General features: G+C 41.2%; 1 protein-coding gene across 1 annotated transcript in view; it reads right to left on the bottom strand.

The window, feature by feature from the left end:
* KLHL14 (kelch like family member 14) overlaps positions 1–23,812 on the bottom strand; it is a 77,959-nt gene that overhangs the window by 16,194 nt on the left and 37,953 nt on the right. The window contains exons 3-4 of the mRNA XM_067553882.1: positions 6,282–6,371; positions 2,128–2,206 (exon numbers count right to left, since the gene is read on the bottom strand). Coding sequence (XP_067409983.1) covers positions 2,128–2,206; positions 6,282–6,371 — 169 coding nt within the window. The remainder of the gene's footprint in view (positions 1–2,127; positions 2,207–6,281; positions 6,372–23,812) is intronic.

The following is a 23,812-nucleotide window of genomic DNA, read 5'->3' as shown; positions in this document are numbered from 1 at the left end:
CACAGGAATAACTCATGATATTTCATCGCTATTGACTTCAAACCCAAATCTTACCCAAACTCAGATTCTGCCTCAAATCTGAATCCCACGCCTAATCCAGATCCAAACATCACCTCTTCAGGTCATCTTAGTTTATTTCACTCTCTTCTGTATCACAAATAAAGTGGGTAGAGTCCAGATCCACCAGGCATGTTGTTTGACACAACCGACAAAGCTAAGATCACCCAAATATAAACTTTCTCCACTGTTTCTAGTGCTACTGAGCTGGACATCACATGTCCTGCTATTGTCTCCCTTCCTACCCTTCTTCCTTCTGAGTTGAGGAGCTCCTTTTCTAATCCAAATAAGCCTCACTTGCTGCCACTCTTTAAGTCTGGATAAGCACGTAAGAGAGGTCATCCTACCCATTCTCTCTGCAGGACTTTTGCTCCCCTAAGATCTAGTGAAGATTTATATCAGGCTTACTATAAAGACTGGAAATTCCTTAAGAATAATAGCCAACTTGCAGGTTCACCAACTGACCTACATACATCCATGCACTTCTTACATGATTCTTATGGGGTTAGTCCCAGCGTATGAGGAGTTTCTGTCAAAAAAGGTATCCTTGCTGATCCTCTGAAGGGTTTGTACACCTCATCACAGAACTGTTCGTTTTTTTGTATCAAATCTCATATAATTCCCAGAAACAAAACCCTTGTTAAAGTAGAATTAAGGCTGTAAATACAGTATGTATAAAAATAGCTTAAGAGGAAAGCCCTTGATAGTACGCTGATGTTCTAATTATCTTAAAGGCCAGAAAAAGAATCCCAAATATTTGTAAGTACAGAAATGCAGTGTCAAGGTACTCCAGAACAGTCCAAATTCTGCTCTTATATCCTGACAAACTGACAGTGTATTTGACTCTGACAAGTATGATAGGCACTAAAGCTGGGTCAAAAAAAGCAGATTCGTGTCGATTTCACGCAATTGTTTTGATTGAGAACAAACAAACACAATTTCCAAAAATACTGAAATATTTCATTTAAACCTTTTCAAAACAAAACATTTTTGATTTTTTAATTACAAATGACTTTTTGTTTTGAAATTTCCTTTTATTTCATTTTTTAAAAAAATTAAAAACATACAAAAATGCTGAAAATGAACACAAAACTTTTTGTTTGATCTGAAATGATCTTTCCCCCTGATTTTTCATTTTGCTGAAAATGTTTAAAATAATTTTGTTTCAGTTGCACCCAAAACAACATTAAAAAAAGTTTGTTTGGAATTGCCAGCAAACCAAACAATCTGTTATTCACACAGCTCTAAGTATCACTACTAGCAATTTGGTTAGAGGTCCTGACAGCTGGAGCTTTCTTAAATCCTGTATATTTTGACATTTCACCTGTGACCATCTTAAACAATGTCCATAGGGGTATACACAGCCTAACAAAATTTAAGGTGTCCATAAATGCAGGGAGCATGACCGCAGCCGATAGTGAAGAATACAAAGAGTTGTAACATTTCCAGCATCTGGATTTAGGAAATTATTTTAGGAAGGTGGGATGGGAGCTAGTCAGGTCCTTGTTGTATATACAAAGTGTAAGAGGAGAGATTTTAGTGAACTGGTGGATACTCTTTTGAATTGTTTTCATTAAACGTAAGTATACATTTGTATTTTCTGGCTTTCAGATATTTATTTTAAAACCTACAACATTCCACTGAGGTTTTTCCTCCCTAGGGATAGGATATAGGGTGCAGAGGTACGTTTAAGGAACCTTTACACTCCTCTGATCCTGGTGCTGTTCTAGTACCAGGCCACTCTCCAGTACAAAATAAGAGTAGCACAAATGCTGCTCTAATTTGTGCAGGCTGCCAGCAACTCCTGTTGGCCTTACTCAGGCAACTCTCCCACCATGAAGTCAATGGGAATTTTGCAGGTGTTAGCAATGCAGGATTTGACCCCTCGATTTTTTATTTTGGAATACTTTAATAAAATTAGAAGCATAAAGAGAAACAACAGCACAGTGAGATTTTATCTTCAACATCGTTACTAATTCTACAGCATTGCCTTCTTCCAGAACCGAGCCAAGCCTCAGCTCCTCTTAGAAGAATAAAAGAAATAGTGAAAAATGTGGAGCAGGTTTTTACCTCTCTTGCATGGGTGGAAGTTGTATCCAGCTGTTAAACCTGGGATCATATCGGCTGACAAAGTTTGTGCTGTGTTTCCCTGTAAAGACAGATTATTTTCACAGTCAACTGTTTATTTCATGTACTTAAAATCACCATTTAATATATTAAATATATTTCACGTGTTGGCAGCTTTTATGAAGGGTCCCCTTTTTATAACAATGGATTAACTCAGTACATGTAGTTATTCAATAAATGGGGCATTACAATATTTGAGTTAGCAAATATCAACTGTATAAATAAAGACACAGAGAATATTTTTTCTCTCTGTAATAAGAACTTGAAAATTTGTATTTAAAAACAGAAGTCCTGGTATTTTCAAATCCACCATAAATAAAGGTCTCAGGACACAAGAGAAAATTATTGCTCAAGAGGGGGCTTCTTCATGGCATATTTTATGGCTAGAGGTTGAAAATTCACAGGTATAACATGTACTTTTCTTCCTCCCCACTTCACTTCTATTTGAAGCAGGGTGAAAAAGATTGTTTAAATAACCAGGAGCTGCACAGATCATTAACATGTGTTGTGCAACCACTACACTATGTAGTTTATTCTACCATCTGCATTCAGTGTAAGTTAGTAGGAGTTATATGTGTGCATCGAGGGGAGAATATACTCCTACGGTCTTATTCCAAGTGTGTTAGCTAAAATAGGAAACATGAGCAACATAGCCAGTTAACCAGCTTATCCCTGCTGTCAAACCCCAGAACTGTATGCATGCCTTCACGATATTAAGATTGCATCTTATTTTACATACAGATTGACATCAAAGCAAGAAGATTGAAGCAAAAGAGTTTATGGCAATTTCTGTGTAACACCTGAGACTTCAACACGAGGGTCTCTGAAGAAAACCTTTTTTTATATATGTGTGACTAAAAAATTGAATTAGAGGCTCCAAAGACATCAAGATAACCCAACCGTATACATCACAGTTAAATAAATGGTCAGTGGGTATTCTGCAAGGTGAATATTTTACATTGTCAAGTATCTGTAGGATTGGTCCCCCTTGCCTCTTGTTTTGTACACACACACCCCAGGATGCATTTGTAAAGATCAAAACATATGTAAGAATAATGATCCAGCCACAGTTTTTATCTTTAATAATCTAAGATCGTGTTCTACAAGGACTTAGAGAAAGGCACATATTGCTGGATCCGGCATGTCCCTAAATCAGGATTGAGGCCCCATTTTGCTGGGCACTACACAAATATATCTGAAGACAGAGTGAGATTCTGCTCTGTTAAAGGCAATGGAAGTTCTGCCATTGACTTCAGTGAGGCCAGGATTTCACCCATGGTCCCTGCCTCAAAGAGATTACAATATATAAAAGCAATGGAGAGATGAAGGCTGGGGGCAACAGATACAACATACAAGAAAAGCAATTCACTTGGTCCTACTGGGTTCTGGGAAGTGGGTGGGCTTCCGCTGAAGGCCTCTCCCCCAGCCTAAGGGGAGGAGCTACTGAGCCCGTGACTCAACTAACTATGGGGAACAACAAATGTGTTGACAGCAGGCGGGCACACATCATGTTAATTCCAGGTTTTATTTTTTAAATCTATTTGTTTATATATTTGTATCCTAAAAAGTAGATTTACAGAGCAGTTCACGGAAAGTACTGAATACAAGCTTGAATTCTGGGATGGTTCTAATGCTGTTATAGATACTACAAACCAAAGATCTCGCAGTTTATGGTGCCCTCAGAACTCCTTGGTGGTATAACAGCTTTTTAGTTGTTGTTAACCTACATGTCTCTGATTTTGTGGGCCTACACTTCCTAAAACACGATGCGTTGGTGGTAGCACAGGAATTTTCAGACTGCCCAGCATAACAGGCTTTAATGTGGATCCTCCAGTTTATTCTTGGAATTCAGTCTGAAAGAAAATTGCATGCACCAGTTTGCTTTGCACATCAGCCTGGAAATACATGTTAGGAGGCACTTTTCATTATGTAGAAACTGTGAACTGTATTTAAAAATAAAGGGGTTGCTGTTCCTGTGCAGTGAACTGGGGAGTCAGTTTAGGCAAATCTGTGCAAGATGGGAGCTGTAGCTTGTTTTCTCTCCCCCATATCCTGCAAGAAGACCTTCTGCCTCAATTCGGCAGAGTCAGGGCTCTGTGAGGCAGTGCTAGGCAGCATTCACCCCCACAGGACTCCTGTTGTGGCTGGTACTGCAAAGCCATGAGAGGAGGCAGCAAATGACAAAATGGCTCCCTGGCTGGAGGAGAAGTTTATCATGGAGGATGATTCCAGGATTCTGGAGATTCCAGGTTCTGTGGGATTGGGAGCAGAGCTCCTCAAGTATCTGCAAACTTAGTGGCTTATACCCACTGCCCCCTACCCCTAGTTTCTCCCATCCCAATGGGAACCTCCATCCAATTAATCTAGAAGCAGCTTTGAAGGCCCCAATTTTGATTTATATAAACAAACAAATGATTCTTATTTACACTACAGACCCTTTACACTCCTCTGACAGGTCAGTTACATTCCCACCCATTTTAGGGCCCACCTCCTTTACGCTGCCAGAGTGGTATAATGTAAATGATATTGAGCCTAGTGTGTGTAGTGATGAAATGCTCTGTTTAGTCTAGATTAGTTCAAAGAAGAAGTCCGGAATAGGCGGACAATGTATAGTAGATGATATTCATGTCCATTTTTTTTTCAATGTATCAGATCCATCTTTATCGGGATAAATGTATACAGTGATCACCAAAATCAATAGTGTTCCTGTCTCAGATCCATTCTGTTCACACATTACGTTTATCTGGTATTTACAGGGTATGAACAACTTGATCCTGTGATCCAAGTTCTTACATGGAAGTTGTTTTAATCCTAACGGAAGTGTCTTCAACTCAGAGAATGAACTTCAGACTCAAAGAGTTGATTTAGATGCCTTTGCACAGTTCAAGCACTAAGAAGGATGGACTGCTGGACTATCTGGTCAGGGGAGCTGGGTTCAATTCCTGATGCTGCCACAGACTTCCTGTAGGACCTTGTTCAAATCATTTAATCCCAATTTCCTTATCTGTAAAATGTGGATACTTATATTTCCTTCCTCAAACCTTTAGTCTGTCTTGACTACTTAACTGTAAACACTTTGGCATAGGGACTGTTTCTTACTATGTGTATGTACAGTGCTTAGCACAATGGAACACCAAACAACAGCTGGGGACCCTGAATGCTACCACAATACTGTGCTAATAATAATCATAATGAATAATTATGCTTAGAATACAGGAGATTCAACAACAGAGATGAAGGGTTTTTCTCTCAAGACATTTAGTGATATTTTTAACTGTGCCGGAAATATGCTTATAGAGTGGACTGGATTGTTTGTCTCAGATTTTAGGAAGTGAACAGATGTAACAATTTTCTATAATTTGGTTTAATGCAGATGCTGAAATGGGGCATTCACTATAAAATATATGCAGTATATGTAATTTCAGCTGGATCTTCTGGTGTTTTAAAATAAAAATGTGTACCTGCAAGCTGTTTTATGGTTTCTCAGTCATAATTATCTCTGTTACACAGACTGCTACAACTACAACTCGTTCTTCATCTGCAAGCTTTCTAACAATGTCTTGACAATTTTGTGAATTTTGCAAGGCACAGTGTTCTCCTTTTGCTTTGCTCACAAGCCTGTTAAATTGTTTAATTTCTCTTTGCAGTAAATTTATGAAGTAATCAAATCAAAAGAAGGTAGCAGCAGATAATCTATATGGAAAGCTCTTGTAGAAGACTAGAAAAAATTCCAGTTTAAGAGTCTTGAGAGTCTAGATAATTAACACATTAACAACTTTAGCTGCAAGTATCTGGTTAGACATTAGAAAGAGAGCATTCATTTACTGCAACAGCATTATTGTATTATGACTGGAAGGAGGCTGGAAATGAGGGTTAAAATTCTTAACAGCTGCTGCCTGGTGCCTTCACTGGAAAGAGTCTGTTCTGATGCCTTTGGTATTTCTCAAGGGATGTGGGACCTGAGGAACGATGGAGAAGCTAAATCTCCAGATATTTATTACATCACTTCTGAGACATAAGTGATCTTGACCAGTTCGTTTGATGTGATAGATTAGAATCTGTGCATGCTCTCTTTTAATGTGGTGTGGTGTACATACCATTTGGGTTCCACTGGTCTTCTCCTCCCAAAACGAACAAGAAGTTTTCTACTTCCACAACACAGTGATGGGCACTATTATATGGCATAACTGCAAATAAAACAAAGTATTCTTTAATCAGTCTATATATTAGCACACTGGTTATTTTAAAATATTTACTTTAGCAAAGGTACAAAACATGACTACAAAATTTGAACTGGATATGTAGGCAAAGCATTGCTCCAAATATATATGTCATGTGAATTAGCAGCAGCCAAAATCCATTTGTTTAACAATGATTTCACATAAGGCTATCCTGCAAATTATTGAAGAATAACCAGGTTACATGAATTATGGTTACTAAATCCACCCACACCTGTCTAGCTGACATGTACGGGCATTCTAAAAAATAACAGGCACACCAAAATGGGTCACAATGTCTGATATTTCTCTGAAAATGAGACAGACTATGCTAGGACACATTAAAAAACCTCATCCCAGCTTTGTTCTGTTGGCAATGCTTCCACAGCAAGAATCAGTGTGTTCAATAGCTTTCTATTACACAGCAATGAACAAGCTGCATTTCCATACAGTTTTAAGTTTTTAAATTAAAGTCCTGCTGATTTAATGCTTTCTCCAAATGTATACGCTTAATTTCCTGTACAATGTCATTAGCAGCAGAACCACACATTTCCTATTCATCTAATCAGGAAGCCCTTCATTAACAAAGATCAAAACTGTGATATTAGGTTTGCAATATCCTTTTTGGGAGGTGGTTGTTAGGATTGTTACTATAGACCCTGGCTAAAACCATCAGACTCTGTTTTTCTTTTCATTTACATTTTTACAGCAAGAGCTAAGGTACAAAAATAGACTGCTTCTATATCATAATGTGTACTGATCTGTGCTATACAGTACTATTGTAATATCATATGGTAAATGTAAATGTACATAGTATTAGTGATCATACCACATGCAGTAGTTTTGGCCCAGTGACACCAGTAGGAAAAATGATGTCCTTGTTCAGCTCATCATATGGGCACCTTAAATCTAGGTGAGGACAAATGGGGAGCTGATGTGCATGTACAGGCAGGGAACTTATTGCTTGACACGGATCAACAGAGCACTTAGGAAACCAGTGCAGTGGGAAATCAATATGACTCAGGGCCAGCTCTTACTTTGTGCTCTTTTGCCAATGCCAAAAAAAAAAAAAAAAAAAAAAAGCAGCCTATCTCACACTTGGATTATTTTGGGTGATATATCTCTCATTTCATTTGTTTTATTATCTTTTATTTTTCTCAGAATGCAGTTGTGCAGTATAGCATATGCAAATAATAATAACAAGAAATATGCATAGGTTTGTTATTTAGGACACATTTTCTTAAAGATCAAGTGGGCTCGTTTAAGCTCCTTACTGAAGTTTTTGCAAGTCATTGATGAATAAGCAAGGTGCATTTTTAGTTTCTAGTAAAGGTCAAATATTATTTTCATGGTCTGTGCTCTTACAAGCCATATAAGTGAAACAATTCTTAAATTAGGCAGCCTGCTTTCATGGAAATGCATTAATTAAAGTTATTTGCTACTGGTAAATTGTACACAACCATGAAGTAACTGGGACTACTCTATAAGTCTTTTTACTATATACAGGTTGCTAGCATGTTGAACGAATTTAAACACTGGAGGTTTTGGTATCTTATTAGTGAATGCACAGTGTTTCTCTCAAATGCAAATTATATTTTCCCCATTCTTTAAATCTCAGTCACTTTAAATCTCAGTCACTTTATTTTATAAACTGAACCTTAGCCATATTTTTAAAGTATCTTGTGTTGCAAGATGTGATGGTTGTATCCATAGGACAGTAGTGTTTCTTCCCTCAGATGCCAATAAGGGACTCTCCAGCCCCAGCAAGCAGAGCCATCAACTATTATCCATACAGCTACTCTGTTATTTTGTAAAATTATAAACCAAAGACTTGCACCCATAACCAAGCTCCCCCTTGTTCTCCTTTAGTCAATTCCTGTAAAATCTTGCATTTACCAAAAACCAAAATGCACATGATACAACACACAAACATTTGTTACCCTTTGTATTTGCATTATTTTGTTTATTTATTCCCCACATTGGTACAAAGAGGGTCAATTGAGGAAGAAATTATATTTTAAGCTTTTCAGCCACTCCCATGCACATAAATGATCATGTGTCCAGGAGTCCCATGCTCATGAGGAGAACTAAACCTTGAAAACTAAGGGTTTAATCCTGCTCCCACTGAACTAAATGGCAAAACTCTCACTGACTTAATTAGTGCAGGATTGGACCTTAATGGCCCAAACCTTTCGTTGTTGCTCAGAACTCCTAATAGGGAAGTTTACCTAATAAGGGCTGCAGGATTGGACCCTAATAGAAGAGGTGACTATGACATGAATCTACACTAGCTTTGCTGTGTCCTTAGTTTCCCGCAACATTATAGGCAATATTTTGTGCTCAGCGCTACATGAATCTCAATTGTGATATTGCGTTCTGCAAGTTCCCCGGGAGGCTGAATATCAGTATCTAAGAGGACCTTCTTGCACTGAAATTGCAATATCCTCAAAGCTACATTCTTAACACCTAAGCATTTTCAGTGTCCCTCATAATTCTGAACTAGTTATGAAGAAAACTATGGGAATGAGCAGGTTTTATAGCTCTAAAAATACCCTTTAAAAAAGAAAAAACCCTCTAGTTCTAAAATGTGACTTTTTAAAAGCAGGTGTCTTAGTTTTGCACACAGCCTAACTTTTCATACTGTACAATCAAAACTCATGGGTGGGACAAATCAAAAGATAAATTCAGGCTCCAATAGAATGGGTGGAATCTATTGATGTCATTGGTGTTACAAGGGTTTAACTGGGACAGAATTTGGCCCCCATGGTCTGGCCATACAGCCCAAAACTCTCGTCTATTTTATATCTGTCCCTTTGTCTGCTGATTTATTTTAATAACATGAATCTCAGACTTTCTCATTTTTAGATTTCAACTCAGGTGAACCTGCCTGCCCCACGAAAAGGTATTTGAAGAGAAGTTTGTATGCCACGCTCAAACACAGCCCAGTGTGAGTTTTTAGCGTGTCAGTCAGTGAGTTAGAGGGAAAGGGTAAAGAGAAGCTAATCAGGATGAAATGAGATTAAAGGCTGTCTAATTTTACAGCAACTGTGATCCATCAGCCACTGTGAAAGTGACAGTGGAAATGAATGATGGAGACAGACAGGTGGGGCTGTACATTTCACTGATTTATCCTCAAATGCACTGGGCCTTATTTTATTGAGTGAACATGACCGCATTTATCATGACTGTCATCTAAACCCGCTTCCCTCCATTTAAAAAGGTCACTTTACTAGGAAGGAGTAGGATAGAGGCACTTTCAAAACAGATTTAAAATCTAATAACACATGTTTATAAAGCCCTGTGCAAGAATTCTCAACTTTATTAAACAAACTAGTAGAGTTAAAAGAAAGGGGAAAAGACCCCTAAGTAAAAAAATAAGAAGGGCCCTGGTTATTTGAGGAATGTGCTTAGATACCAAGGTGATAAGAGCCTTAGAAATACCCTCCTAGACAGACAGACAGACAGATATAGATTAGATAATAAGCAGACATTGCTTTTTCTAACTCTCCCTCTCTTCAGATCTCTTGGGGCCTAAGATCTATCAATTCAGGCTCCTTTGGACCAAGAGTGGAAGTGAGTTCCAGGGGTCCTCACTAAGCACACCTTGCCAGCAGCTCCCTCCCAATTAATTTAGTGGATGGTCAGCCCAGGAGCCTCTGCTGGCCTCAAGGGGGGTGAGTGGCAATTTCTCAGGTAGGCAGGTACCAAAACTTTTTAGAGCTTTTTAGGTCAAAGCCAGTATCTTGAATTACATCAGAAAATGACAGGGAAATGAGTGGAGATAAATGTGGAATGGCCTGCTTGCAAAAGACCCCCACTAAACAAATGATCTGCTACATTCTGCTTGAGCTGACGCTCCTGAATGTTTTTCTAGTATAGTCCCATTAGAAGACATTCCAGTAATATACACATGTAGTAATGTGTCCCAGGCAGAACTCATTAGAGTGAGCAAAATTTGAGATGACAAAAGGCATAGATAACTATAATGATGCATACCTCCAAAAAGAAAGACTACAACCTTATAGCCAAGGACTCACAGAGAAAAAACACTTCTTGGCTAGTGCTTCTACATGGCTATCCAGAAGCAGTGGGGATCCAATAGCACACCCAGTCTCTGAACCTGTGTCACAGCAGGCATCGGTACACATCTGCCCATGCTTTGCACTGCTTCCCCAATCCAGTTTTGTCAGGTTAAATCTCAGCCAGCTGTCTCTCATCCGAGGCACAATCTCTGATGGGTCCCAGAAACTCCCCAGCTATGCACAAATTCCTCTTGCTACACCCACTCCAGATTCCCCTGCCTGGCTTGTCCTCATTTCAGCACCAACCAATGAGAAGGTTGAAAGAACATGAGTGGCATGCCCTGAGTCAGAGGGGACTACAATGGGGATCTTTTTCCCTGCTTCCACCCAAGGAGGAGAGCTGTGACAGATCATGACTGATCATGCAAAGCACCTGGTGTGCATTTCTAGCTCCAGTGAAGTCTGAAGTCATTGGGAATTTTGCCATTGACTTCAACGGAGCCAGGATTTCACCCCATGGTGTTTTCTGATCATCAGAGGATGAATGAAACTTCAACCAGGAGAATAACAAATGACAAACAGTGAATAACAAAGATCTTTGTTCTCATGTAGATGTGGTCAAACTAATCAGCTATTTCAAATTTGAGCAAATATTTGTGAACTTTGTTTTTTCACTATTAGACCAGCTCCAATATAGAGTATATACATGAGCTGAGCCAGAAACTACTTGGGATAGTCCAATATTAATTGTATCAGATCCTAAGTTGATCAAGACAAGTCCTTATTCATATAGTTGTTGAAGTCACCCACTATGGAAAGTCTCAGAGACTCCAGCAACACAGCAGAGAATAACGCTATCAGCTCAGCTAATGACTCAACAGCCCCTCTCCAACTGGGTGACCCCTACATCATCACCAGCCCTATCTTAACACAGAAAGGTCCTTGTTATGTTAACACTCACACACAAGATGGACACACTCTATGAGATCTACATTTGGAGTACAGGTCCTCATTCAATTGAGGTTGGAATTAACCAACATAACTTCACCTCTCAATATGTCCCCTCAATTCAATCTAAACTGAATATCAAGTAGCAGCATTTGGGCAAATTAAAGTCATAGGAGTCACCCAAAGCACGTTAGATATGCTATCTATTTAGTAACACACTCTATTTTAATGAAAATATAAACAATAGCATTTAAAAGTAAGTTACTAATGGGTGTTAATTATTTTGGTTCACTCTTTGGAACAATACTAGCAAGATTTGTCCAGCATGTTCTCAGTTTAAAAAAATCTCCATTGGCTAAATTTTTCAGAAGTGAATGCCTAAAAAAACCCAAACCTCAAATCCTAAAGAGGCAATTTGATTTTCAAAGGTATGAAGCATCTATAGCTCCCACTGAAATCAAGTATTTTAAAGTGCTTTGAATGTGAGTTCTTCATGGCAGAGACCTGTCTTCCTATATGAGTGATATTTACCCCTCTGCAGAGAGCTTTAGTGTAAACTTAAGTGGTGATAAGTCTTGTGCTGGCTGTTTTGCCCATATATTTGTAAAGATCCTAGCATATTTTTGGGCCTCACATAAATAATAAAATAAAGTTATCCACCTGGACTTACATCTGCAGTGCCCAGGTACAGCAGGAGGATGCTGAGTTTACATTCCAGTACTTGCTGGCTCCTGTGCATTTACATGCTGACATTATCATGGTCATACACTGTTCAAGAAGCGCTGGTATACTTCTCTTTGCACTCCTTAAAGAGACTTTGTTCAGTGCAGCCAAACAGCCACAACTTCTGAGATGCGATAGTACAGAAATGTACCAAACTTATCCTCATGAAGTGCAGTAGTGAGATTTAATGTACATGCATATGGCAATGTTAATTATGACTCTTTTGGGACACATGAGCTTTTCCTGTTGTGTTGCTTTTCTCTACTTACACGCAACACCTGCTGAGGGCTGACTCTCACTGGCAAAAACTCTTAACGGAGTCCACACCATCTAGAGGCAGACAGTTCATCAGGCAACATTCTGTCCACAAAAATGAACTATGCAGTATTACATCAGTGATGTTTTGTCCCCAGTAGCATATACTGTATACACACTCAGGCCTGGTCTCTAAATTACAGCCCAACATATATTACTAAGGATGACATCTCGTCACAACTAATAGTCTTATGATGAAACACTCATGTGCGACACTTTCCACAATAAAATCTCTGCATGGAAGAAATGATGAATGGTCCCTGATAAGATGAAGCCACAGCAAAACCACCAGAGCTCCAGAAAGAAATACTGTGCTTTCCCATGAGAGGCTGCTGGATCCTTCAAGATAGCTGTCTGAGGACAAACATTCTTTCTTCTAGTGCCATTGAATCAAAAGTAGACTCCCCACACCAATGACAGTCAATTAATGCCCAACTGCTTGCTCTCAGTAGATCTCTTTTCAATGTCTGTTCTTGGCTCCACCTCTGTCTGAGAATAAGATTCACTGACTTCAAAGGCTTCCTGAAGCACACCTTTCAGACCCAAACAAACCACAAACTCTTCTTTGTGGCTTCCCATCAATCTCAGATCCCGATCAGATCCTTCCCATCAATCTCAGATCCCAGCCACACAGTGACTAGAAATTTTCCACACAAAGGCTAACCTAATAGTCTTCTATCACTGAGTCCCCATTTCCCACAAGACTTGGTCTTTCATCCTTTTAACTCTCAATCCCATAGCTTAAAACCCTGGTCTCCACTTACCTCCTGGCTTCTAGTAATGGGTTTTCTCCAGAGAAACCCAGTGCTGCTATTTCTTCCATCAGCACTGAACTCTTTCTAGGAGAGGCCAAAAATGGGACTTTTACACTCAGCAGGCTCTGCACAGGGATGGCAGGTGCCAGAACTCCATCACATAGTGAAAGCATATTTTGAGAGTGGTCCTTATAAAGATATATCACAGTATTCTTAGTTATGGTCCAAAATACAACTTTTATAACTGTGTTGCTATGAAGTTTTGGACGATCACTGCTGAATACTGTAGTATTTTTAATAAAAGGGAATCTGCCAGCAGGGCTGTAGTCCACCAGCAACAAAAACATAGGAGAGGGGAGAGAAAGAAACCCAGCGACAGCTTACTTCCTCCCACAGAAAAGGTACACCATGGAAGGAAACCTGATGCAATTTCTGAGTGGCCAAAACTCGCTGTGTACTCAAGAACACAGAGTTGGCCATGTATGTGCATTTACTGGCATAGTTACACTAATGTGCCTATATTGCCTAAATATTGTTTGAGTTACTGAGGGTCCCTGACAGTGGAAAGTCCATCAAGGCAAATTTCAGTGGCACAAGAGGGCCACAAGTTCCTTTTGTGGGCAGCCCACATGCAGTCAACACAGCCCCTAAGGTGAATGGTGCTGACTCAGAAGATGCTGGGGCCAGGGCATCCAGGTGATTCACTGATTAGCACATCCCTACTGCAGCCCTTACAGGTGGGGCTCCTGTAGATACCATGGCAGCATGTAACAGGATGGTCTGCCCCATTAAAGGCCAGAGGCCTGGGGACAACCTGCCCCATTCATTAATCTGGCACATTTGAGGAGGGGAAAGATATTCCCTATGAAGAGCCAGGCTGTCTGTAAGGAAGGGGGCCAGGAGCAGTAGTAGCAGTAAATTCCCTGGGAGAAGCTGCCAGAGTCCTCTGGCAAGGGAGGTGGTGGAAACTTGAGGGAAAAAAGTGCCCCCCAAGAGCCCTGGGAGGCGATGCTCAGTTAAAAGAGCCAGGAAGAATCCTGCAGTAGGCCCTGAAGCAGGAGGGACCGAGAAAGGCAAGAAAGAGGAAAATCTCCTGGGAGCTGTAGTGTAGGGTGGTTGAGGGACGTTTTTATGTTTTCCCTATGTTTGGAAAATAAAACTGTGCCCTGAAAGAGACTCTGAATGTGACAGTGAGTCCTTTGTGGTCTAGATACAAGACAGCACCTTACACAGAGCTTGAAACTTCCTCCCCTGAAATTCCTTAGAGGAGTGATAGTGCTGCAAACAGCAGCTACCAATGCTCTTGTACATGGCATCTCTCTATTGGGCCAGTCTGAGTGACTCTGGCCCAACAATTTGTCTCCACACAAAATGGACAATAAATGCTAATTTTGAAAATGTGCTAGCTATAATGCAACTCTTATAGAATTCAATGTTCAGAGTGAGAAGTTAGGGCAGGTCTACTCTAAAAACACTGCATCGGTGCAACTGCACTGCTGTCGCGCTTAAGTGGAGACACTCCTATGTTGACAGAAGAGAGCCTTTCCATTGGCGTAGTTAATCCACCTGCACGAGAGGTGGTAGCTATGTGGATGGGAGAAGCTCTCCTACTGACATAGCGCTGTCTACACAGGGGGATTAAGATTGGTATAATTACATCGCTCAGTGGTGTGGATTTTTCACATCCCTGAGCGACACAGTTATACCGATACAGGTCTGTAGTGTAAACCTGGCCTTACTCACACATCAATTAAGGAATGCAAAATTAAGCTTCCCAGAAAGAAACACCAGAGGGAGGCAGTGGGTCAGGTAGGCAGTTCTCTTAGTACCCATCCAAGAAATAGGCTTCCTGGGCAGGGAAATGGGACTGTCTCATAGGCACTTCATCAAGCTTTGGGGAAGGAAATTTGACATGTTCAGTTCAATAGCTAACTTATGCAAAACCTGCATGAATTACTTACTGAGGGGATCTACACATGGGGGTGATTTGAGGACATTTGTTTGAATAAAAAACACAAATCAGTTTTGACAATATTTGCATCCCCTTTCATTTGCTTTTTATGAATAATGGTATAAGAAAGTGTCACAAACACTCAGGCAAATACATATTCACATGAGCATTCATGCCGGAAGCTTTGCACTGCCATTTTGAAAGCTCATTGTGGATTTGGAACGCATGTTTCTTAAGTGAGCGATCATACAGTGTAAGTATCAAACTACAGATAGTTATTACTTGAAGAAAGAGCAGTGGCAAACGTTTCTCAGCAACACACAGGCTGACATATGTCCACATAAAATCATATATGAATAATTTCAAATAATGAACACATGGGAGTTCACACAATTAGTCTCTCCCCAAAATTAGCAACTTAAAAGTATCTGTTACATTTATGCACAAATTCATAACTTCAACAGCTAACACTTTAACGTATGTAACTGTTTTCTCCCAAATTGGCTTATTGCACATTCCTTGTTGAAAATTACAATTGTGCCAAATATGAAGTTTATCATTTTATCAGTTTGAGTTGTCAAAGTGTACAAAAAAGTTACTTAACAAAATTTAGAGCAGTTAGATTTTATGCTTGTTTACTGTAACTGAAACACTACTGAACAAATTTAGTCCAAATACAAACTGAAAAACAACTTTGTCCTTTGAGAGAGTTATGAGTATAGTTGTGTGAACTGTTTGCAAAGAATTCAACACATGCAACATATGAGCACTTTTACATTTCATTGTGAATTCAAGTTCACAATGTATAAGCATTGAATAAGCAACTGTATAAGCAAACTGTTGATACCAAGGCAGGCCTACTTCTGAGAAAATCTGTGTTCATTATAACAACATACAAAATTGAAATTATCTGACATTTTTTCAAAGACCATTAACATTTTTGAGAAATTTCATGAAAACTTAAAATTTCAGGGCATGTAAATGAACAAAACAAAACTGGAAAATTTCACAAAAAAGGCCACAAATTCATGCAGTTCCAAATGTCAATGACTGAATGTACGAGTTGAAAATAGAAGTGCATTTACAACCTTAACTACGGTGCTCATCACAATGCATGTATATAGGACAACAGAATGAGTTTTTCTAATAACAGATTTGACTTCATGTGTATTTAATTTTGATAGGTAGCTAACAATCTCCGTATACATGTTTATGGTCACATATTGCATCTATTTTGGCGTTTCTTGATCATCCCCATAAATGCTGAAGTTAATTGCGATAGTTGCAGTAGCCTGTTGTCGCATTCCTTTCTTACCAGACTGTCTTCATGAACTGCAGTTTTATACTAAGCCACTAGATGGTGTACATTGTTCTCAGCTGCCCCCCACCCCCTCCCAGAAAATGATTTAAATTATACTTAAGCTTTGGGTTTTGCAGCCAACCAAAAACAAAGAGGTGAAATGCAACACAAAAAAAGACATAGCCAGCTTTCTCTCAAGCAGTTCATCTCTGTTTGTTCCTCATGTTCAGTTTGAAAGGAAGGAAATCAAATGTAGAGCACAAAAAACAAATGCACTAGGCACAAATCCTGAGAGGTACGAAGCTCCTATAATTTCCTTTGAGACTGCCCATTGACTGCAATGGGAGTTGTAAGCGCTCAGCAATGCTCAGGATTTGGCACAGCATCGGTTATAACTGCTTTGTCTTATCTTGTCTCAGTTCCCCGAACCTAAACTGCACAAGAATCAGTCAGTGATTCCTCTGGCAGTCCACACACATCTGCTTTTCTACTCCACACTTCAGACCCAGTGAAATACATCAGGCACAGTTCCCTTCCTTACCAATACATGGCAAAAGCTCTCTCTTATAATAGTATTGAGGAACCTGGATGAAACAATGTGCCTGTCCTCGTCAAAGAGACTAGTTCCTTATGATAGAATGGGTAGGCAGGTTCTGAGGGAACTGTGGTACAAAAACAGAGACTTCCAGAAAAAATCATTTTAAAAAACTCACTTCTTTTCAAAGGAAACACAGTGCTAGTGAAATTGCTGGATGGAATAATGTCAGACATATTACATCTGTCTTCTTCCTCTTTCCCTGAAGAAAGCTGTCATGGCTAAGGCAGTAGAGTCTTGGAAGCATGCCCAGGCTTTCAGAAATATACAAGGGATTTACTACACTACTGCCTGCTTCTCTATTCTGAAACCTTTTCCCTTTTCCCACCACTTGACAGGGCCCAGAGGCCCAGCTGGAGGAGGGATGTGATGATAGACCAGTTGGAGTGGGAGGTTTTAGAGCTAGAAAGGTGCCTGGTCTCTTGCCCCGGGGATTCATCCCTCTGCAGACAGTGTCAGAAGCAGAACATGCTCTGGACCCTCTATTACCATCAGGCCCAGCACCTTTGTTTCATGCAGCATCCACCTCCTTTGGAAGATGGATCGCATCTCCTGCTTCTCCTGTGCCTGGAGAAAAAGAGGGGTGCCAAAAAGTGTATTACCTGTCTCCTGGTGGAGGACGGCACCCTTCTCACGTATCTGGTGGAGATATGGAGAAGGGCCAGGGCCTTCTATGTCAGCCTCTTCTCCCTGAATCCAACAATGATGACTGTGGGGTCCTGTGGAATGAACTCCCTACGGTCAGCAAGGGCGACCAGGAGAAGATTAGAGCAACCCCTCACTCTGACTGAGTTCTTGGAAACCCTCTGACTGATGCCCACCAACAAATCCTTGGGCATTTGAAGGGCTGACCATGGAATTCTACTGTGTATTCTGGGATGTCCTCAGCCCAGACCATGTCACTGTGTGGGCCGAGTCCTCGGGAACCTGGGTGTTCCCCTGTCATTCAAGCATGCGGTGTTTGCCCTGCTGCCTAAAAATGGGAACCTCTGCGAACTAAGGAGTTGGGGCCCCGTTACTTCCCTCAACATGGACTACAAAATCATAGCAAAAGCCACCTCACTGCAGCCTGTGCTGGTGGACGTGATTCACCCCGATCAGACCGACAACAACCAGAGACGGATCATCTTCAATAACCTCTATCTGGTCCATCTAACATATAGGGACAGTCTGTCACTCGTCCTCCTGTCCCTACAGCAGAAGAAGGCGTTTGATAGGCTGGATCACAGGTATCTCATGGGCACTTTGGTTGTCTTTTATCAGAACCTCCTCAGGACCTGGAAGCTAGTTTCAGTGACTAGGTTCACAGCAGCTGCCGAGGGGGTGAATCTCAACCCCTGTTACACAACCTCCTTCTATGTGGGCAGATGGTGGAGACCCCGTTGGTGCTCCAGACGTTGATCCTGGCTGGTACAACCAGTCTCTGAGACATCTTGGACTATGATCAGAGAGAATGAGTAGACCTCGCGGTACTCAGCCTTAGCGTGTGTTCCAGGAGACAAGGGCAGCCTTGCCTTCCGCTTCTCTCCCCAGCTGCCCCACATGCCACCAGAGCCAGCTGCACAATATCCAGCTGGTCTACCTCCAAACTGTGCCAAAAGCACAGCTTTACATGATCGTGGTTCATACATCCATTTCCTCGCCCATGTGTTCCACCCTGACTTTAAGAGGCTAGACCTGTTGCCAGGCCAAGAAGGCGAGGAACGCTGGTGGGCCAGCCTTTGCTCCACCATGGTTCCATGGCCCAGCAGGAATATTAGTTGGATGCTCCTCCATGGAGCTGTGAGCATGGGCATGTACCTGACATGTCTCACAAAATCCTCTGACAGCTGACTCCTTTTGCGGTAAGAGGGAGAACCTGGCACACATCTGTGCAGGGTGCATCAGACTGCAATCCCTCTTCCAGCTCCAGCACTTCTCCCCGCATCTCCTCATTTATGCACACCCTATCTGTGCTCCCACAAAGCCGCAAGACTTTCTCATCAGCTTCCTCAGGGCGCTGGCCAGCCATCATTCCAAGAGGAGGAAGCTGGATGTGGAGGGGGATGCTTTCTGACTATGGACCTATTTCTGTTCCCTTGTTCAGTCATGTCTCTGGGTAGAGTTCCTCCGGGCAGTACCCACTGACTGCCTAGACACCTTTGAGGAGAGGTGGGCACTGTTGGGGTTTCTCTGCTTGGTGTCCCCTTCTGGTTCCCTGATTTTTTTACCTTTGACCTCATTCCTCCTTACTCACTCCTGCTCCTTTTTTCTCATTTGTTGTCCCCAGAAATCAATTGTAGCCTGGGCTTAGTGGTTCTTCCCCCTTAATTGATGGCGCAGGCCTGTAGTTATGTGTGGGCCTAAATCCATCTGCCCTAGTGCTACAAATAGTACCACTTCCCAGAGCTGGTTCATCTAAAGACCCCTCCTATGTCATCATCCATCCCACCATCTAGCTTATAATTAAACCTATACATATACAAGTATAAAACAACAATTTTGCACCCCCACCCAAAACATGGCCTCACCCAGCCTCCCAATTACAGACACATCTCACCTAAAGCCAACACAAGTCTCACTCAGGCCCACAACTACTAGTCCAGATTGCTCTTTCTGCAGACATTGGGGACTTCTCTTCCTCTCTCTACTCGCCAAGAGAAAGAAGGAAAAAGCAGCAGCAGGGGATCTTTAACTCTGGTCCCTTTTTCGAGACCAGGACTGCTTCCTTTCCTCTTGGCTGGCAGTGGGGAGAAAGCAGCCTCCTCTCTTCTTTTCTGCTCCCCCAAAGAAGAGGATTTGGGGGTTCAGCAGGTGCCAGAAAGGGGGCACTCGCTGCAGAGTCTTTCTCACCTTCTGCCTGAGAGCCAGGCTCCTGCCTGCCAAGGCCTATCATGCCCGGTGGTGAGACGGAACAATGTAGATTGAGAATTTCAGGTTCCCCCTGCTGCTGCTGTGTGGAATCGCTAGGAACAGTTTTAAACAGCTGCACAGACAGCTCAGACAGCCAGCTCTTGGCTTTGTTTCCACCTGTCCTCCCTGAGCAGCAGCCCTGTCCATGAGACAGAGATGGATGCTCCACTTATGCTGATGCCTAATGTGGTGTGCAAAGGAGGAGTAAGGAGTGGACTAAGCATGTACACAACTCCTCTCTGTTGCTCCTAGCACAGGGCCTCCTGCTACCATAGTTCCGCAGCCTGTCAGAAGTGGCCCTCCCCCTTGTACGTACACATGCACACGCTAGTATCTGTGTTGTAGTCCTAGCACAGCTACAGCAACGCTGTCAGACATTCCAGTGTAATACTGCATCACCATCACCAGCTGTGTCAGGGAGGATAAAACCATAGCAGTGTAGTCTGATCTAGGGATGAACAGAGTAGGATCGCATAATTACAAACATTGCCACACTGCCTGTATTTGAAAATGTAACTCAAGCTTCCTTGCTACTGAGTTTCAATTCTAGTTAGGAAAGAATGAAAAAAGGGGAGAAAGGAGAGAAAGAAAACAAATCTAGTGAAAAAAGGGTGAGAAATGGAACAAAGAACAAATATGGAGAATGTGATAAAAGAAGCACAGTGGTAGAAAAAATTATATTTTTTTTATTATGTGTAAAGCACTGACAATTTGCTCAGTGCCATGAAAAACACAAAATACAGACTGCCCCTCCCTGAAGAATTTACAAATGCAAATGAAAAAAATAAACAGTATGCACACAATATACCTAATCCAGAGTACTTGGCGAGCACACATCTATTCTAATGCATAGCACAGCTCTGTATGCAGCTAAAAGAAAAATATTTTTAAAAAATTAAATTGCCCTTATAAACAATTTAAGTTTATATTATAGGTAAATAAAACCTCAAAATTCAAACAAATTCTGCCAATACCAAAAATGCAGTAATTCGAGATATTTGAAAAGTCAAACCGCACGCTTAGCTCACTGCTCATATGACTGTACTTTGCAAGTGCAACACAGCTACACACAGTATTTTCACTTGCTGTGCAGAGCCTAACTGCAGTTGGTTCTTTCTAGTAGAGAAATGGTTCATCAAAAGACTAAACTCCTTGAAGCTACACCTTTAGATTCCTAGTCTGGACAGATAGCTGCACTGTATGAGAGACCTGGAGTCAATTTCAAATCATCTCTCTTCTGGTTTAATCCATTTTCTGACATTAAGAAGTAGTTTTTAGTGTTCAAGCATTCCCCACCAATAACTAGAATAACTGATCACAAAAATTATTCTAGAACAGTTGTTAAGGTCAGTATCACCTCAAGATTTCAAAAATATATTCATTCACATCATAGTACGTACGCTGAAAACACCTATTTATGAAAATTATACCTATACTAAGCATTTGTATAGCAGTTTTCACCTCCAAAGTTAAGAGCCGAATTACTAACACTAAGGGCCTAATTATTCACTCACAGTGTACTACTGCCGAACTCAAGTGTTCAAAAAACATGGTTCAAAAACCAGACCCCTAAAGATCATCGGATTGGCTTAAAAAAAGAGATTAAGAAAATAAGTAGCTTTGGGTTCTTTTTATTTGCCTTCTGCTTTTTGAGCCTTTAAGGGTACACGTGGATGACAATTTCAAGCTTTTCTCCTCAACCATGAGGGCTAGAAAGTTACGTTTTAAAAATTAAAGTAATCACCTGAACGCAGGAGCTGAGGCTTTAGGTAAAATACCAAATGTTGTGAGAGGTGAGAGAAAATCACAGCAGCCGTTAGAATCAGGCACTAACCAAGGGCTAACCTCTGAGTTTACTCTCAAACCCATGGCAAGGGGCAGCTTGTAGCTGCGCTGCCCCAGGACTTGGAGCAGATCAGGGATGGAACTATGTCTCTGAGAAACACTATTCCCTCCCTGGCTTCCTCTTTCCTACAGAGGAAAAAGCAAGCTACTGGTGGTCTACCACAGTAACTGATTACTTCTTCTGCCATACTGGCTCAGTTGCGATGGCCAGCATGTTTGAAGGGTAGATTCAAGGTCATTCTCTGCCCCGACATGCCCATTCCCCACTGAAGAGGCTGCTCTCCCCACTACAGTGTCATATGATGCAAGTGAGACACAATCGTGCCCTAATTAAGTCTCACATACAATCCTGGGGAATTAGTCCCCTGACCCAGGATAAGAGTCAATCTCATTAATTCCAATGGGAATTACTTGTATTCTAAACTCAACTGCAGCAGAGTCCAGAGGACCCCTAAGGAGCAGGGCCCTATGTGGCTGGGCACTGCCCACACAACGAGTGAGGAGTTGCTCTGTACCAAAATGCGTACAGTCTAAATAAAAACGAAGGGAGAGTGCCACTCTGAACTGTCTTCCTCTCCCTTCTATAATCACGCACTCTCTCTTTCCAGGGTCAAAGAAAGGGAGCTAGTGGGAGAGGCTTCCCTGTCACAGAAGAGCTAAGGTCAAGTCTGACTGAAAATAACAAAGAAAAGATGTGGGAAAAAATAATCATAGCAAACCAGTTTGGTGAAAGTGAGAACAAAGACACAAGGCACCAGCATGCTTTCAATACTAGACATTTTCTTTGTCAATTTCAGTGAGACAATGAAGTCATCTCTCTCTTTATGCTGGCTAGCAGGGAAGGCTCTCTCCCATCCCCCAACCTTTGCCTTCTGGTGCTGGCTTGTGTGTGTGTGAGAGAGAGAAAAATACAAGGTGGGTGAGGTAATAGCTTTTATTGGACCAACTTCTGTTGGTGAGAGAGACAAGCTTTGGAGCTTACCCAGAGCTCTTGAGAGAGAGCCAGAGGCAGGGAGCTTTGTAGATAAAGGGGAAGTAATTTAGAATGGCACTTTCTGAGAGAGAATGCAGGGCTACATACAATCTAACAATGTACTAACACCACACTCAGTCCAATGCACTAACTTCAGCCTATCAAACTGAACTTCCTTCTCATCGCTAGTGGCCACTTCATAACGGGGAGCTGGTACATTTACAGGTAGGTTTGAAAAAGTTTTATGGAAGTAAATTAGTATCTACTATCTTTGATTATTAACATAATCGGAGTCCCAGGTGCAGTGGAGTCCAATAGCCTAAGTGAACTGTGAAGAAACTGAAAGGAGACTCCTCTGTTACAAAAATTAGTTTAACTGTACTGCACAAAGACAGCGCTGAGACTTCTGGAGGACCGATAGGAATGTCCATGGTATATGGCGAGGCAGGCAAAGTGCTTGATAATCAGCTTTAGGTCTTCAAGAATGTCACTGCGTTTAATGCAAAATAGTATTGAATAGGAACCACTCAGATTTCTAGTAGATGGAAGTATCCCTTTGAACACTGATTTCAATGCAGTGACACCAAGGATAATTCTGGCCCATTGAACGGAATATAGTTCCACTAACCCTTTCAGTGCTTATCAATAAATGAAATCTATTTTCAGCATATCAGCCTTCCCAACTAGTGAAGAGCACACCCTTTCTAGGTTTAAATGTACTCCCAGTGAGTAACTCTTTTATTATAATGGCTCAGATCAGAATCAGGACCCAAAGGCCTTACAAAACAGCCCCCAAAACTGTTAGTCAAAGTGGCTCTTTCCAGGCCTCCAGCTATTTATCCTTGGTGAAACTCCAGTGAATCATCATAAATCACAGGTAAGTTCAATGGGGCCAAATGCTTCCTCTCTGTTATCCACTAAGGGCTTTGTTTTACTCCCACTGAAGTAATTGGGAGTCTTGCTCTAGTGAAGATTTCGTTATCTAATATTTTCTACCTGTGACACTTTTAGTTACATGCTGGATCAGCATTTCCTGCCTACTGAGAATTAATTCAAGATAAAATCATAGAATCACAGAATCAGAGAAGATTA

Source organism: Emydura macquarii, unplaced genomic scaffold (genome assembly GCF_026122565.2).
Source record: "Emydura macquarii macquarii isolate MOO-44397 ecotype Brisbane River unplaced genomic scaffold, CSIRO-AGI_Emac_v2 contig_1477, whole genome shotgun sequence".
Taxonomy (NCBI): Eukaryota; Metazoa; Chordata; order Testudines; family Chelidae; genus Emydura; species Emydura macquarii.
This window is presented reverse-complemented; position numbering and strand designations above follow the sequence as displayed.